This window comes from Montipora capricornis, chromosome 6, assembly GCF_036669925.1.
Source record: "Montipora capricornis isolate CH-2021 chromosome 6, ASM3666992v2, whole genome shotgun sequence".
Lineage (NCBI taxonomy): Eukaryota > Metazoa > Cnidaria > Anthozoa > Scleractinia > Acroporidae > Montipora > Montipora capricornis.
In genome coordinates, this window is record NC_090888.1 from 49300911 (window position 1) to 49315910 (window position 15000).

Here is a 15000-nt window from a genome sequence, read left to right on the forward strand (position 1 = left end):
GAATTCTACCTCAAACCTCTTTCACAGAGTCTTCCATCCTTTGTGAAGGATTCCACGGATTTTATCAACAAATTAGGAGATTTGAATGCAAAAGGCCCATTCCCTGAGGGGTCCCTCCTTGCGTCTTGGGATGTAGTGTCAATGTTTCCAAACATTGACAACAATCTAGGTATTTCAGCAGTTAGAAAGGCACTTAATTCCAGATCTGATAACATTCCTTCCACTGATTGCTTAGTTGAAGCCGTTGAAATTTGTCTCAGGGTAAATAATTGCCAGTTTGCTGGTCAGAGCTTTGTTCAAAAACACGGTACGGCCATGAGACCGAAAAACGCCTGCAGTTATGCAGATCTAGCGATGGGCATCATCGACGAGAAAGCCAAATTTGAGGGTAGCTTGAGACCTATGCTTTGGTGGAGATACAGGGACGATATTTTTGACCTCTGGACTCAGGGTTTACCTAAATTATTGGAATTCACTGATTATATCAATGATTTGTACCCTACTATTAAATTCGAATTGGTTTACTCCGAAAGTCATTTGAATGTCCTTGATCTCACGTTGCATTTTTGTAACGGGTTTATTAGCACTGATGTTTATGCTAAACCCACCGATAGCCACCTCTATCTGCCTTTTTCGAGTTCACATCCCTCACATTGCAAAAGAGCAGTCCCCTTTGGGGTAGCTTTAAGAATCAAACGCAATTGTTCTACCAACGACTTTCTTCAAAATAGGTGTAAGGAATACAAAGGATATTTGAAATCTCAAAATTATCCGGCGGAGCTTGTCGATAAACAGTTCGACAAAGCTCTCAGTATATCAAGATCTGAACTTTTGAGCAAAAAGGTAAAACCAGATAAGAAAGTTTTTCCACTGGTGCTTGACTACAATCCAATTTTGCCAGATATCCAAAAAGTCATTAAAAATCACTTTCATCTATTGCAATCTTCACCAGAAGTCAAAGAAATTTTTCTGTCCAAGTCAATTTTTCCCGCTTATCGTAGAACAAAAAATCTTAAGGAGATGTTAGCGCCATCCAAATTTCAGGTAACCTCTTGTAGAAATCAAAGAGAAGAAAATGGGGGTTGTTCAAAATGCAATAAGAAATGCGATCTTTGTAAAAATTATTTAATTCAAGCTTCAAAATTTCAAAGTTCAGCTACTGGTCGTCATTATTCCATTCAACAAAAACTTTCTTGTTCATCGCAAAATGTTATTTATTTGGCCACTTGTGCCAAATGCAACCTGCAATATGTGGGCTCCACCTCGACTGAATTTAAAGTAAGATTCCGGAACCACAAGTCGAACATGCTGAAGAACAAAAGAACTTGTGAATTGGCTATCCACTATAATAACTCTGAACATGAAATTTCACAAATAAATTTCATCATTATCGAACAAATTAGGTCTTTTGAAAATTCTTTACATCTTGAACAATTGTTACTCACTAGGGAGGCCTATTGGACTGCGCAATTATTTACCCTTAATCCTCATGGTCTTAATAAAAGGCGGGAATCTAGATTGAAACACAGCATTAATTACTACAATTGAGTAGTTGTGAGTTGACATTTTCCCAATACGATGCATTTTTATCGATATGTCACCTATAGTTCTTTATTTGTTTTTGATTGTTAAATCTATGTCACCTTGGAATTTAGACCTTTGTTATAGTTCTTTATTTGTCTTTGATTGTCAAATCCATGTCACCTTGTAGCTTTGACCTTTGTTTTGTTTCGTTTCCTTAATTTCAATATTTCTGCTCTGTATATATAAGCTGCTGTTTTTGTGATTTGCACTCAGTGTAAATAGTTTTTTTAGTTTTTAATTTTTAACCTGAAGAAGGCCGAACGGCCGAAACGTCGCATTAAACTTCGTCCAGAACAGTCAAGAGTTTGTCTCTTCGTAGCTTTTCCTTACGTACACTTAACTATATATATATATATATAGAGATACGTAGACTTGAACTAGGTCAAAAACATTTATTTGCTACTCCGAGTTTCATGCTTCTCACGAAGCAATCATCAGGCAACTGCCAAAAAGAAGGAATACATGGTGTTTTACAGTGATTTTGAAAATAACGGTAGCAATTCACTATAGGCTGGGGTGCATAGCAACGGTTAAACAATACAAACTGTTTCCAGTGAGCTGCTAAAAATAAGCCTTAAATAATTACGCTATTGAGAAGGAATTTCTTTGCATGTCTGCAACTTGTTACAAGCTCATTTCTGTTGTTAAGGGTCGCCAAATCTGGTCTACAAATTATATAGTATTTCTCCCACAGACATAAATTACACTTCTTCGTTACATTTGAATAGGATCTCGCATGCCTAACAATCCGCCATTTAATGTGATAGTCGACTTTCTTGTCTTTCAAACCCCATACATATTTACTAAGTTCAGTGGAATTTCTGTAGCGTTCATTTCTAAAGGAACATGTGTGGTTTCTATAACGTGATTTGAATGATGTGTCGCAAAGACCGATGTAAGTTTGCTTTGACTGAGATGTTGTGACCTCTGCTTGATAGATGGTATTCCGCACGTTGCACTTTCCGTCTAGAGAGCAGGATCTTTTGTCACGGCAGTTGCAAGTGTTGATAGTTTGAGCGGGTGGATTTGATGACTTGTTAATGACGGCTTTATTTTGGTTGGAGATAATTGTTTTTACATTGCTCATGCAGCTATAACTAATTTTGAGAGTGTTCCGGTTGAAAATTCTGTGCAAAGGGTGTGATTTTGGGAAGTGCTTGCCGATTAGGGTGAGGAAACACTTTCCAACCTTTGTTTTGACGTTTTGGCTGTACGGAGGATTGAACCAGGTGATGTTTCTAGGCCTATTCTTGCGGTGTTTGGTTTCTGGAGTTGTTTTTCTGTAGGTTAGATTATATATGTAGCCGCTCTTGTTGAGTGCATCTTGGTAGGTTTCTTTCGCTTTATCAAATGATTCTTTGTCGGAGGAAATTTCTGAGAGGCGCTTGTTTATGGATTCCGGTATGTTCTTTAGGATGGATGGGGGGTGATTGGATTTCTTGTGAACGTAGAGTGGGATGTTTCCTTCTTTTGTGTAGGGATAATGCTTTCCAGATTGGAGGTCAAGGGTGACGTCTAAGAAATTTACTTTGGTGGTGTTTGCTTCGACTGTGATCTTTAAGTCGTTTTCACGGAAAATTTGGCAGAAGCCCTTCTTGATTCTTTCGATCTGTTGAGGGTTTGAGTTAAAAGCTGCCAAACCGTGGGGTTTGAAAGACAAGAAAGTCGACTATCACATTAAATGGCGGATTGTTAGGCATGCGAGATCCTATTCAAATGTAACGAAGAAGTGTAATTTATGTCTGTGGGAGAAATACTATATAATTTGTAGACCAGATTTGGCGACCCTTAACAACAGAAATGAGCTTGTAACAAGTTGCAGACATGCAAAGAAATTCCTTCTCAATAGCGTAATTATTTAAGGCTTATTTTTAGCAGCTCACTGGAAACAGTTTGTATTGTTTAACCGTTGCTATGCACCCCAGCCTATAGTGAATTGCTACCGTTATTTTCAAAATCACTGTAAAACACCATGTATTCCTTCTTTTTGGCAGTTGCCTGATGATTGCTTCGTGAGAAGCATGAAACTCGGAGTAGCAAATAAATGTTTTTGACCTAGTTCAAGTCTACGTATCTATTCAAAGCTCTGGTAAACCCATTGAGCACTTTTAGCTGATGATCAATTTATCACGTCATTTCATTATATATATATATATATATATACCAAGTTTATAGTGTGGCGTGAAGGTGAAGAGCGCTCAATACCATTACAAGTAGAGCGAAAACAAAGTAAAGACACAAGGCAAAGATCAGCTGTTGCTACTCTGAGTTTCACGCCGGTTGGCGATCTTCAGGCATCTGGCAGTTCAAATTTATTACAAGCGCATATAGACAAAGGTGACATCTAAAACAATGGTGTTATATTACATGACGACATTTACTAAACATTTCGGAGCGTCTATTAAGCACACTTCTTCCTAAATCAAGCAAACAACGACACCGATCAAGACAGAGCCGCCCACAGGCCAACAGGCTCACAGGCTAACACCTACGGTCTGAAATCAAAACTAAGCGCCCCTTCAGTCACAGAGATAAAAGCGTTTGAAGACGACGTTGCGAGACTGATTGAGAACGTGAAATTCAGAGATGTGAATAACGAATTCATGAAAGAATTAGAACGTGACAAGAAGAAGATAAAGTCTTCTACGAATATTTTTGTTCCCGCCGACAAAACAAGAAATTATTACGAAATGCACCCAAGCGATTACACGAAATTGCTCACGGAAAATGTCACTAAATCCTACAAACACGCACAAGAACACATCCCCACAAATATCGCTGAAGAATTCAAGGACATCGTCGAAGAACTGAAATTATCCAACCGTACTGACCCCATGGCTGAGTCTACTGCTTTCTTGACACTGAAAGACCACAAACCAGACTTCGAAAACCACACTAAATGCCGCCTGATAAACCCAGCTAAAAGCGACGTTGGTAAAATCAGCAAATCCATCCTGGACACTGTTAACTCAAAAATCCACGAGCAAACCGGTGTTAATCAATGGCGCAATTCATCAGATACCATTGAAAGGTCGAAGAGAGAGGTTGTATCTTTGGTGCAGCGAAAGGCCTTTCCTCATGAGATAAAAGATCTCAAAGCAGGATGTCAAGTGAAGGCATCAAGCCACATTTTGAAGCTCAAACCAGTCATGGATGGAGTCATGACGGTCGGTGGTAGAATTTCGAGAGCTCCTATCTCATCCAATGCCATGAATCCGATGATCCTGCCTAAAGACCATCACGTCTCAAGAATCCTGATACGTTATTTGCACGAAAGGAATGGTCACTGTGGAACTGAACAGGTCTTGTTCTTTCTCAGGGAAGAGTTCTGGATGGTGAAGCCTAGAGTAGCTATAAAGGAGGTTCTTGGGAAGTGCTTACTATGTAAGAAGCTTATGCCCCGAAAGATGAATCAAGAAATGGCCGAGCTGCCCAAAGTTAGGCTGACCCCGTATGAACCCCCTTTCACGTTCAGTGGAGTCGATTACTTAGGACCCTTTCACGTGAAAAGAGGGAGAGGAAGAGTTGCAGAGAAATGTTGGGGGGCGATTTTTGTGTGTCTGAATTCGCGGGCAGTACACATCGAAGTCGCGAAGTCTCTAGATACGGATGATTTCATTCTTGTTTTGACCCGACTCCTGAATCGAAGAGGCCATGTGAGAGAACTGCGGTCAGATAACGGGACGAACTTTGTTGGGGCAGATCGCGAAATCAGGGATGCCGTAAATCAAATTGATAATGACAAGGTTGGAAGAGAATTGATGCAGCGTGGATGGGGTGCGTGGGTGTTCCACCCTCCTGGGGCCTCCCACATGTCCGGAGTCTGGGAACGATTAGTGAAAACGGTAAAACGAAGCTTGAAGGCCATCCTGGGAAAAGATCTTATCAATGAAGAGGTTCTCCAAACAGTGTTTACCGAGGCTGAGCGTATCGCTAACTCTAGAACCTCTGACAAGAAACCCTTTCAGCCCTGATAACAGCGAACCTCTCACGCCAAATCATTTCTTGAACATTCGCCCTTCTACGAACCTGCCCCCGGAAGCTTTTGAAGAGAATGAAAGGATGAACAGGAAGAGATGGAGACAAGCTCAAGTTCTTGCCAATCATTACTGGAAGCGTTGGTTGAGAGAATATGTCCCATCGTTGCAAGAAAGACAAAAGTGGAACAAAGTTCGAAGAAACCCACGCATTGGAGACCTCGTCCTGATCGCTGATGATAATGTTCCAAGGAACCAGTGGCCCTTAGGTCGAGTTGCAGGCGTGTTCCCTGGCAAGGATGGATTAGTGAGGAGTGTCGAAGTGAAAGCTAAAGGATCTTTTTTCAAGCGACCAGTTACCAAGATTTGTTTGCTAGAAGCGGCAGATGATGAAGAAGGACAGTGAGCTTGGCTCAACGGCCTGCTTGATAACAAGAATGAATTTCAAATGTCATGAACTTCGGTCAAAGGGCGTTCATGGGGGGTGCGATGTTGTCACCGGAACTGCTTTCTGAACCGGAACTAGAGTACACGTCATCTCCCATGATACCTCTGGGTCATATGCCATGTGCTCGAAGAGTCGGACATGTTTAGTTTGAAAATGTTTGAATATTCTTTCCATCGAACAAAAAATATGGACTACGTCGCTTTTGATTGACTTCTACCTGGACTCGTCAACATATGTAAGTTTTGTAGAATTTTCGCACTCGTTGTTTTTGAAACCCATTTTTGACAGCTTTCATAAGAAACACTCGTATCTGTTGCAGCGAATCTACTACTACAACAACAACTTGTGAGATCGAAATAAAAGGCAGAGAAACCAGTAGAACCTATGTTCGTGAAACTGTTGTCGAATCTCAATATTCACGGAGCCGGGATTGAGAGAATTGCAGGAGTGACTACAGCATATCTAGGGTTAAGTGCACTTTGGTAGTGTGGTTTGGCTTTGTTGAAGTGTTCTTTGCTTGAGGAAATGTCGGAGATTCATCGGCCGATGACTGCAGGCAGGTGTTTTATTATTGTAGGCAGATGGTTGGAATTGCTGTCAATGTAGAGAGTTCGTTGTTGGGCTTTCTGTATGGATAGTAGGTTCCGTCCGTGAGGTTTAGGGTGACAAAAACAAATTCTCGACCTAATCAACTCGAAAATCAGAAATATGACAAAGCTCAAGAAGTGGAAAAACTGGAACTGGATCACGGTCACTGTTGTGAATTACGGTAAGGTTTGGTTTTTTGCCTTACATGTACATTACGTGTACACGAATCTTGGATTTTTCGATAGTACAATGCACATGTAGTAAGTGAATTGTTTGGAATACATGTACATGTAGAAAGTTGGCCTGGCGTAGTATGTTTACTTTGAAAAGCAACCAAAAACAATGAAATATCCAGACATTTACAAGTGCATTACAAGTCCGTTACAAGTTCCAGCTGAAGTGAAACCACTTATTGATGAACAGCAAACAAACACAAGCTGTATGTAAATGTAAGGTTGTTTACTAATGGAGGAAACATGCGTCATGTGAATGTCTTATCCTTTTACTTGGAGTGTTCCAAGAAGAGAAAGAATGGATTCAACCAAGTTTACCGGTAAACACACTGCAGGTCAAGACATTTGGGACAAACATCAATACAGAATGTAATTATTACGGTAAGTCCTGAAACAAAATATACTCATGGGAGAATTACCTCATGGGAATGTGGTTTCCTTGGATCAACAGTACCAAATATACATTGTGGTACGTTATTTCTATTGTTGCCTGTCCTTACAACCGATATTTCATTCTGTCCACCATATCATGATATTTCACCTGTTCGAAAATTCAGCTACACTGTACTTGTATTCGTTTTTTCGCTGTAAAGAACCAAATTTCACATGGAAGTTCCAAAATTCCGCACCATTTCAAGCGCATTATTCGACAAATTTTGATGAGAACAAAGCACGAAATTCGTCAAAATTTGCTCTCATAACTTTTGCACAGTCCTGTAATTTTGTTTTGGCCTTTTTCTTTCAAGTTGATCAGTGCTTGCTTTTCTGTGTTTTGATCTGCTATTGTTGTGCATGGTAAATGTGATCACCGTTTGTTTTACTGAACGACAACAGCATGCTTTAACTCCCTTTCACCAAATCCTCTCATGAGTTACTTTTCACTGGTACTGTACATGACACTGCTACGGCTGATCGCATCATGTAATTCCATGCTCCTTATAGAGCTTGTTTGGAAACAACTTGTAAAAGCTCCCTCATGCACAAGCTTTGATGGGGTGCATTACATCTGTAAGTTTAGGTTAGCATTGATCACATGCATAAGGAAAAAATTGTCATAGAATGATGTACATTTTATACCTGGGAATAAAACCCATACAATCTGGAAATTTACAAATACATGTACAGGCCTGGGGTAAAAAATGTATATTACACATACATGTACATATGTCAATCTTAAAACAAACGGCTAGCTATAAAGAGGAGGCATAAAACAGGCAGAGAGCTTTTCAAGTAAAAAGGAATTCAAAGTTCTGGTACCTGTCTGCTGCCACTGCACTACATGTTGGCCCTGACTGGATCCCATGAGGATGTGATGATTCTATTTCAATTGCTGCTTCAGCTGGTTGGGTTTCTGTCTCTGAAGGGGATGGTGTGGCCTATACATGTATGGTCATTCAGCAAGTTATTAATACATGTACATGTATACACATGCATGAACAGAGACTGTTGAGGGCACACTTGCCTTTGCGGTACAAAACACCATTCATTGTTTACTAAAAAGAAACAACCCTAACCATTTACCAAATGCTAACATTAGGCCTAAAAACTTTTGTTTAGGCCTATGGTTAGCTTTAATGAACGTTAAGGATTCTTACTGCATTGCTAAAACAATGACCTGAGACTTGTGACCTGTGTTTTGTACCTGCAGTCACCCTTGACATACAAATCAACCAATGCTGCATAATTACGTACCGTACTTATTCAGCTATAAGCCGAGCGATTTTTACACAAATCCTCACTCAATTTGGGCAAATTTGAACCCGTAGAAGGGGTCTCGGCTTATAGCCGAGTATTTTTGATAAAAAGAATTTTCTCAGGAAATTAAAACAGTAACAAATGAACGCGTATTCACTTACAAGCCGAACTATATTAGTTGTAAAATGAAGAGAAGTTGTTGTTTCGATGTTGTTGGTGTAATATGGACTTTTATTACTTAGTGGCTCGTAAAGCTAAAAGGAGCCCTTTGTGTTGTTGCGTTTGTGATCTTATTGCTCGTCTTCTTCCTTGCTGTCTGTCTCGAATTCGTCGTCCATTTCCTCGTCTTCACATTTTTTTTTGTTCTGGAATATTCTCGTCGAAGACTGCATCGTCTTCTGTGCCGTCGAGTGTGTTATAGAGGTGCCGCAAGTCTTAAACGACCGCCTCACCATCTCCTCGGGAATATCGCGCCAAGCCTGGTTCTTCGCTTGAACGAAGACACGTTTCCTGTGAGGTCAGAAATTGTTTAATAATATTCAACACCTCACGATCACGTTGCTTGTTTGTTTCTTATCTTTCGTGTTCATTTGATTGCTTTGAGTATAATTTTTCAGTCAATGTCAATTTGTATTTTAAATTACGAAAATTCCATAGTCGATAATACACATCAAGACCTAAAATGGGTCTCAGCTTATAGCCGAGTATTACGCATTTACAATTCGTGTCAATCAAGTTGATTTTTTCCGTAAGAAGTTTGGGGTCTCGGCTTATAGCCAAGCTCGGCTTGTAGCCAAATAAGTACGGTAACTGCAGAGAAACAAGGACAATAACAGTACACTGATCAGAAAATTAATCATCAACATCAACCTCCGGAAGAAAACTCACACAATCATCAGATGCAAGACTTGTTGAATTCAGTGTTGACGGGAGATCAGCTCTTGCTTCGGGCTTTCCTGTTCTTTTACTTGTTTCATTTCTATAAGGAATTTCTTGATATCTCTTAAAAACCTAAACCAAGAAAAACTTGTTTAGGGTTAGGTACTGTATATAGGGTTTTTTCTCCATTCATCACGTTATAGGAAAGATGAGAAACAAGAATGGAGAAGGGCACAATATGGTAAAGACCGGATAAGGCCCTTGAAATACAATGTACCTGCTATTAAGGATAGCGCCTGCTAATTTAAAGGTATTTTTGCCCCGGTTTATGATTATGCAGCAAATGTAGATCTCAATAAGTGTTATTGAAATCCAAAAAGAAAATTGGGGGTTACCACGCATTTTTCAAAGATAATTGATGAATAATATTTGTAAAAAGCTTTAAAATACAAAGCAATGTATGGCGCTCTTTCTCAAATTGAAAACTTAATTCTCTCTCAAAAATGCAAGGCTACCCCCAATTTTCTTTTTGGATACCAAGGATACTTACTAAGATCTACTTTTTCCGGATAGTTTTAACCCATGCAAAAATATCACTGTATTGGTAAGCATCACCGATAGGAAACCCGAGTATCTCAAGATGCGCAGAATGTAAGCGCAATAACAATAGTAGGCACGGTCCTTAATGTATCATTTTTCAAGCACAAACACGCAAACACACTCACAGATACATACACACACACCATGACTGCAATAAACTGAGTTCAATACTGAGCGAACTAATATTGGTAAAGTGCCCTTTTAAAAGAAGTTTAGATGAAATACTACATGTATGTACAGAAAGAGGGAGGTCATTCCAGTAGTATTTACCAACAATCAACAACAGTGGGACAAAACTTCCTTATATTAATTCTAAACTGAGAAACAAATAATTGTTGAGTAGATGCACTTTGTGATGAATAATTATGTTGCTCAGATACGAGAGATACTTAAAAATTGCAAAGCTTATTAGCAAAGATATGTTCATACATAAATATAAACATGTATACATGCAATTTAACAATATCACGAAATTTAAAGTGCCTATGAAGTAAAACTATATCTTTAATTTGCTTATTTTAAAGATCTTTCAAAATGATGAAGAATGGTGTTTTCTATTTTGGAGTACCTTCTTTCATTCCAGAGATATTCAAGTCTTTGTTAAAAAATTGATGATGTAAAAAGCAATTTGCAAATGACTGTAATGCAAGGTTGCTGCCTAACGGTCGCCCGGTCACCTGGGACGCCTTACTTGCCAGCGTGGGCGACCAAGTTTCTGAACGAGTAGCCCGAATGGGCGCCGAACTTATCACAAGGTGATTCATCCTTGCTGGAGATTAAACAATGAAAAAAGCTATATGGTTGGAAAGGCGGCAGCCAAGCAAATTCCACAAATAAACAACTCTTTGACTTGTACAATGTAAATAATTATGTTAACATTAACATAACATTGCTGAGGGCTTTCGTAGCGTTACCTCCTGATAAAACACGGAGACTGGGTTTCATAGTGATTCCCAAATATGGAAAACCGACATGATCATACGTTCCCTCTGTTTTTACATTTACATACGTAAGGGAAGTTAAACTTGCAGAAAGTTACGCGACAAAAGAATGTTCATCCCATCGGCTCTCAAGAACCTACTAGTAAAACGTGGTATAATATTATTTGTAATGTGATTTCTTAACGTTGAATTAAATGCTGAAAGAAAATATTTCATGTTTTGGTGATGTCTGCACCATAGTACATACCAAACATTTTAACGTGCCGCACGTGCGAATCTCCTTTTTCCCGCGTTAATTGTTGAAGGTTTTTACTTGGTTTTTTGCCCGGTAACACCACTGGAGCTCTCGCAACAGGTAAGTAATACTTTTTTGTCGAGTAAAGGTGGAATTACGTAGTCATTTCAGTATACAATGATACGATTGGATCGTGGAAGGTTCTTCCCTAACTCCAAATACCTGGATCTTTATGCACTTAAGACGTGCGAGCAAACAAATAACAAACAAACAAACAAATCACTTTTACTATTCCGACATGAAATGGTGAAAGACTAAACTATGAACTGAATTAAAATAGCTGAAATAGCTTGATCCCAAATGAAACTAAAATAGCTGTGAGTGATGCCTGTCAGAAAGCAGGTGCGTATCAGAGAAAGTTGACACGATTAAAAATCGCGAAACGCGACAACTTAGGTACGATTTCAGTGTGTACTTAGATTTCTGGGTCAAGTACAAGTCATACACTGTATGTACGTGTACCCAGAAATGCTTTGTAAGGTACACACCAGTTTTTTGGTACATGTAAGTCATCATGTTCTGTGGCACATTTACATCTCGTATAATTATAGCTAAAGCAAACCACTTGACTTCGGCGGGAAGGGGGTCTTTGGTTAATTAATTAATTCTGGGCTCCTGAAAAAATCACTCGGGCTACTAACTTTTAATGTTGGAAGCAGGAAGGGCTCCCAGAAAATGTTCTTAGGCAGCACCCTTGGTAATGAATCAAAAAATTAAGAATTATCATCCTTGAAAATATTGGATGGGTGTCGTTCAAACTTGGAAGGAGTAATCTACACCAAGTAAATCACAAAATAATACCCTCTATGCTGTTGCAATGGCAACCATTTTAATGCAGGATTGATTTTGTCCTTTTATTGTCTTAATAAGACATGTTCACTTCTGTTTTAAGCTGATGTATTTCAAGTCTGACCACCTGCCTGTACTAATCTGTTCAAAATCTGAGATATTTGGTTTATTGCAAAGAGGGACTGGAAACGAGTGTTGCCACGGCAACAACGTAATAGGTGTCACTTTGTGCCTTATCTGATGTACATTACTGGTGCCATGTTTTGAAAAACACCCATCCAATATTTTCTGAGAAATTCTCAATTTTGGGATTTATTACAGGCATGTGTACATGTACACTTTATTCCATCATCACTTTTTAAACTAAAACTTGAAATATCGTGGAAACCAGAGAAGACATTATTCCAAAATAGAACACACTACTCTTTATCAATTTTTAAAACTAGTAATAGGTACAATGTAGTTTTCACTACATCTGCCCCCACCTACGATAGTATGAAAGGAAATTGAGATACATTTAAATTATAATTTCTGCTTAAGAGGCCCTGACTGTAAATATCGAGAATCCGCTGACAGTTGCAAAATTTCACAATTTATTTTATTCTACCTAAAAGACCCATTTGGTGAACTATTTTCAAAAATGGAAATAAAAAGTTCCATAGCGGTTTGCTTTTTCCGAAAAATCCAAAAGTTCAAATTACGCCGAGGCGGCCCCCAACCCCCCGGAAAAACAATGAAAAATTCTGCAACTTCGTTAACTCCGTATGCGACAACGCGTTGAATTCCCGGTTTGCTTTTTTGGATATTGGTAAAAGGACCCTTTGTCGTGTTAACAATGTAAACTTCATGTACTTTTGTCAAGTTTAAGACAACATAAAAACCCGTTGAAATAACCCACTTTCCATCTTTTGGGTTGAGGTGAAATAAAGGCCAACTTTAAAGGCCTATAAAAATCCTAGTATATAAATTTACGTGTCATATTGTACATCAGGTGAAAGCTTTATCCTTGTAGGTCATTATCTCCAACTGTCGATTTTGGCCCGCAAAAATTAGCGCATCCAGTTTGAAAAGAGTTCGGGCTAGTTTGACCAAAAATTCAATGCAAATTGCTGAGCGGATGCATGTCATGCAAGAGGTCACGGCCAAACCTTCAGTTTACAAATAATGCATCTTTTTTCCCTTTCTGATTGAAAATGGCAGCAAAGAGCGCCTTGAAGTACTTCAATGACCTTTCAATATATTTAACGATCATACAAGCAGACCACATATCATTTTATTTATCTTAGGTCTAGACAAAGATAACAGTCGTCGATCGCGTTGATGCGTAGTCCAATAAATTGACGTAAAATTTGATTCACATACACAGCGAAACCCCGAGCGAAACTTATTACAAAATTGAAGACAATTGGGTAGACTTACTGTTGTTACTGTTAGTTTAAAATAACGCGATGTAATCCTAGGAGCTCCCTATCTTACTCAATTTTTAACCGGAAAGATCAACAAAACACACTGCCAAAGAAATGATCAATGAAGATGTGCGTCCTTGCAGTTCTTGCTTACCGTAATTTGTTCATAAATGATAAAGCCAATCACTCAAATATTTTTCTTGCCTGTAGAAAAAAAAAATGAAGAAAAAAAAACATATGACCTTTTTCACCAATAATTCGCATTCCAAAACGAATGTCACGCAAAAGAGTTGCACATTCCGTGAAATTATCGTCTCGTTGTTGTAAGGTTCTTTCTTTTTTTGAACGTTTTTAGCACAATTTTTCATTTTAGAATCCTCTTTTAACCATGAACAACACTGTTACGAAACAGCACTAGTACCATTGCGTCGAGTAAAATATTATCTGATTTGTGTTATAACATCACGTGACGAAGCCATCCCACGGAGTTGGCTGCAGAACAGCAATTGACCAGATGGATGTTCAGTTCCAACCGAAACCACAGGACATATTTAAGTCCTCTACAGCTAAAGGGGACTGTGGAATTAGTAGCAGTGAGTCAACTTTCGTCTTATCAACCAGCGAAACCCTTTCTTCTAGTTGGGCATGATAGTAAACCCCTTTCAAAGAATACCCGTGTACATCGGCTCTGGGATACCCCTAGACGAAGAACTTTTTTTGAAAATTTTGGATAAATAACCCGGACAGACTTCAAGCGACGGAAGTGATCCAAAAGAATGGCTATCAATCGATCATCCTTGTCACTTGAAAAACCGAAATGCCCCGAGTACATATTCATAACAAATAGATATTGAAGATAAAATTGTTTTGATCACTGACAGATATCGGTATTGGGGTTTGAGTAAAAACTCAGAATAGAGGCGTAGAAAGAAGGTAGGGGAAAAAACGAAAAAGACGGAGGGTACATTGTACAGCCACACCTTGGCAAAGGATAGGCTCAAGCGAGCTATTCTTTTCGAGCGGTGAGCGATGCAAGCCAGCAAAGAGTGCTAAACCGGAGCGACTGCACCGCAGTCATTTCGCGTTTCTCTTTCTGGTGCCCCTCGCTTCTCTCCTCCGCAGAGGCTCCCGCTTGGTATTCCAGTAATAATAGCAAACATGCTTCTGCGGAGGAGACAGGCGAGTGAGCACCAGAAAGAGACGCGAGATGGCCGGGACGGGGTCGCCCTAGCCTGCCACTTACGCGTTCTGTCTTTACTCGCGCGCGTTGCGGGCACCGCTCAAAGAGGATGGCTTGCTCGATGCTATCCGATCCTATTGCTTGGAAATAAACATCTGAGGGTGGGTAGAAAACGACCACATCAGCCCTAAGACCCAAAAACGAAAATCAACTTGAAATGGCTATCCTGATCTTATTGATCTACAAGTGTAAGGAACATCAAGATCTTCAATTATCAATGAATCTGATCAATTTCTTCGTTTTCTTCAAAACCCCACCAAAAGTAAAAAAGGAATACCCCCTCAAAATCCCCTTCAAATTGCTGGAAGCTCGCATGAAATGGGAC

At 39.3% G+C, this 15000-nt stretch overlaps 1 protein-coding gene and 1 long non-coding RNA gene across 3 annotated transcripts in view; one reads left to right on the forward strand and one right to left on the reverse strand.

Annotated features, from left to right (window-relative positions):
* The window catches only part of LOC138052349 (uncharacterized), a 183548-nt gene that overhangs the window by 16562 nt on the left and 151986 nt on the right, over positions 1-15000 (forward strand). The window lies entirely within an intron of this gene.
* LOC138052348 (nudC domain-containing protein 3-like) overlaps positions 1-15000 on the reverse strand; it is a 35271-nt gene that overhangs the window by 11350 nt on the left and 8921 nt on the right. For both annotated transcript variants that reach the window (XM_068898805.1, XM_068898806.1), the window contains exons 2-3: positions 9414-9536; positions 8088-8206 (exon numbers count right to left, since the gene is read on the reverse strand). In XM_068898805.1, coding sequence (XP_068754906.1) covers positions 8088-8206; positions 9414-9536 — 242 coding nt within the window. The remainder of the gene's footprint in view (positions 1-8087; positions 8207-9413; positions 9537-15000) is intronic.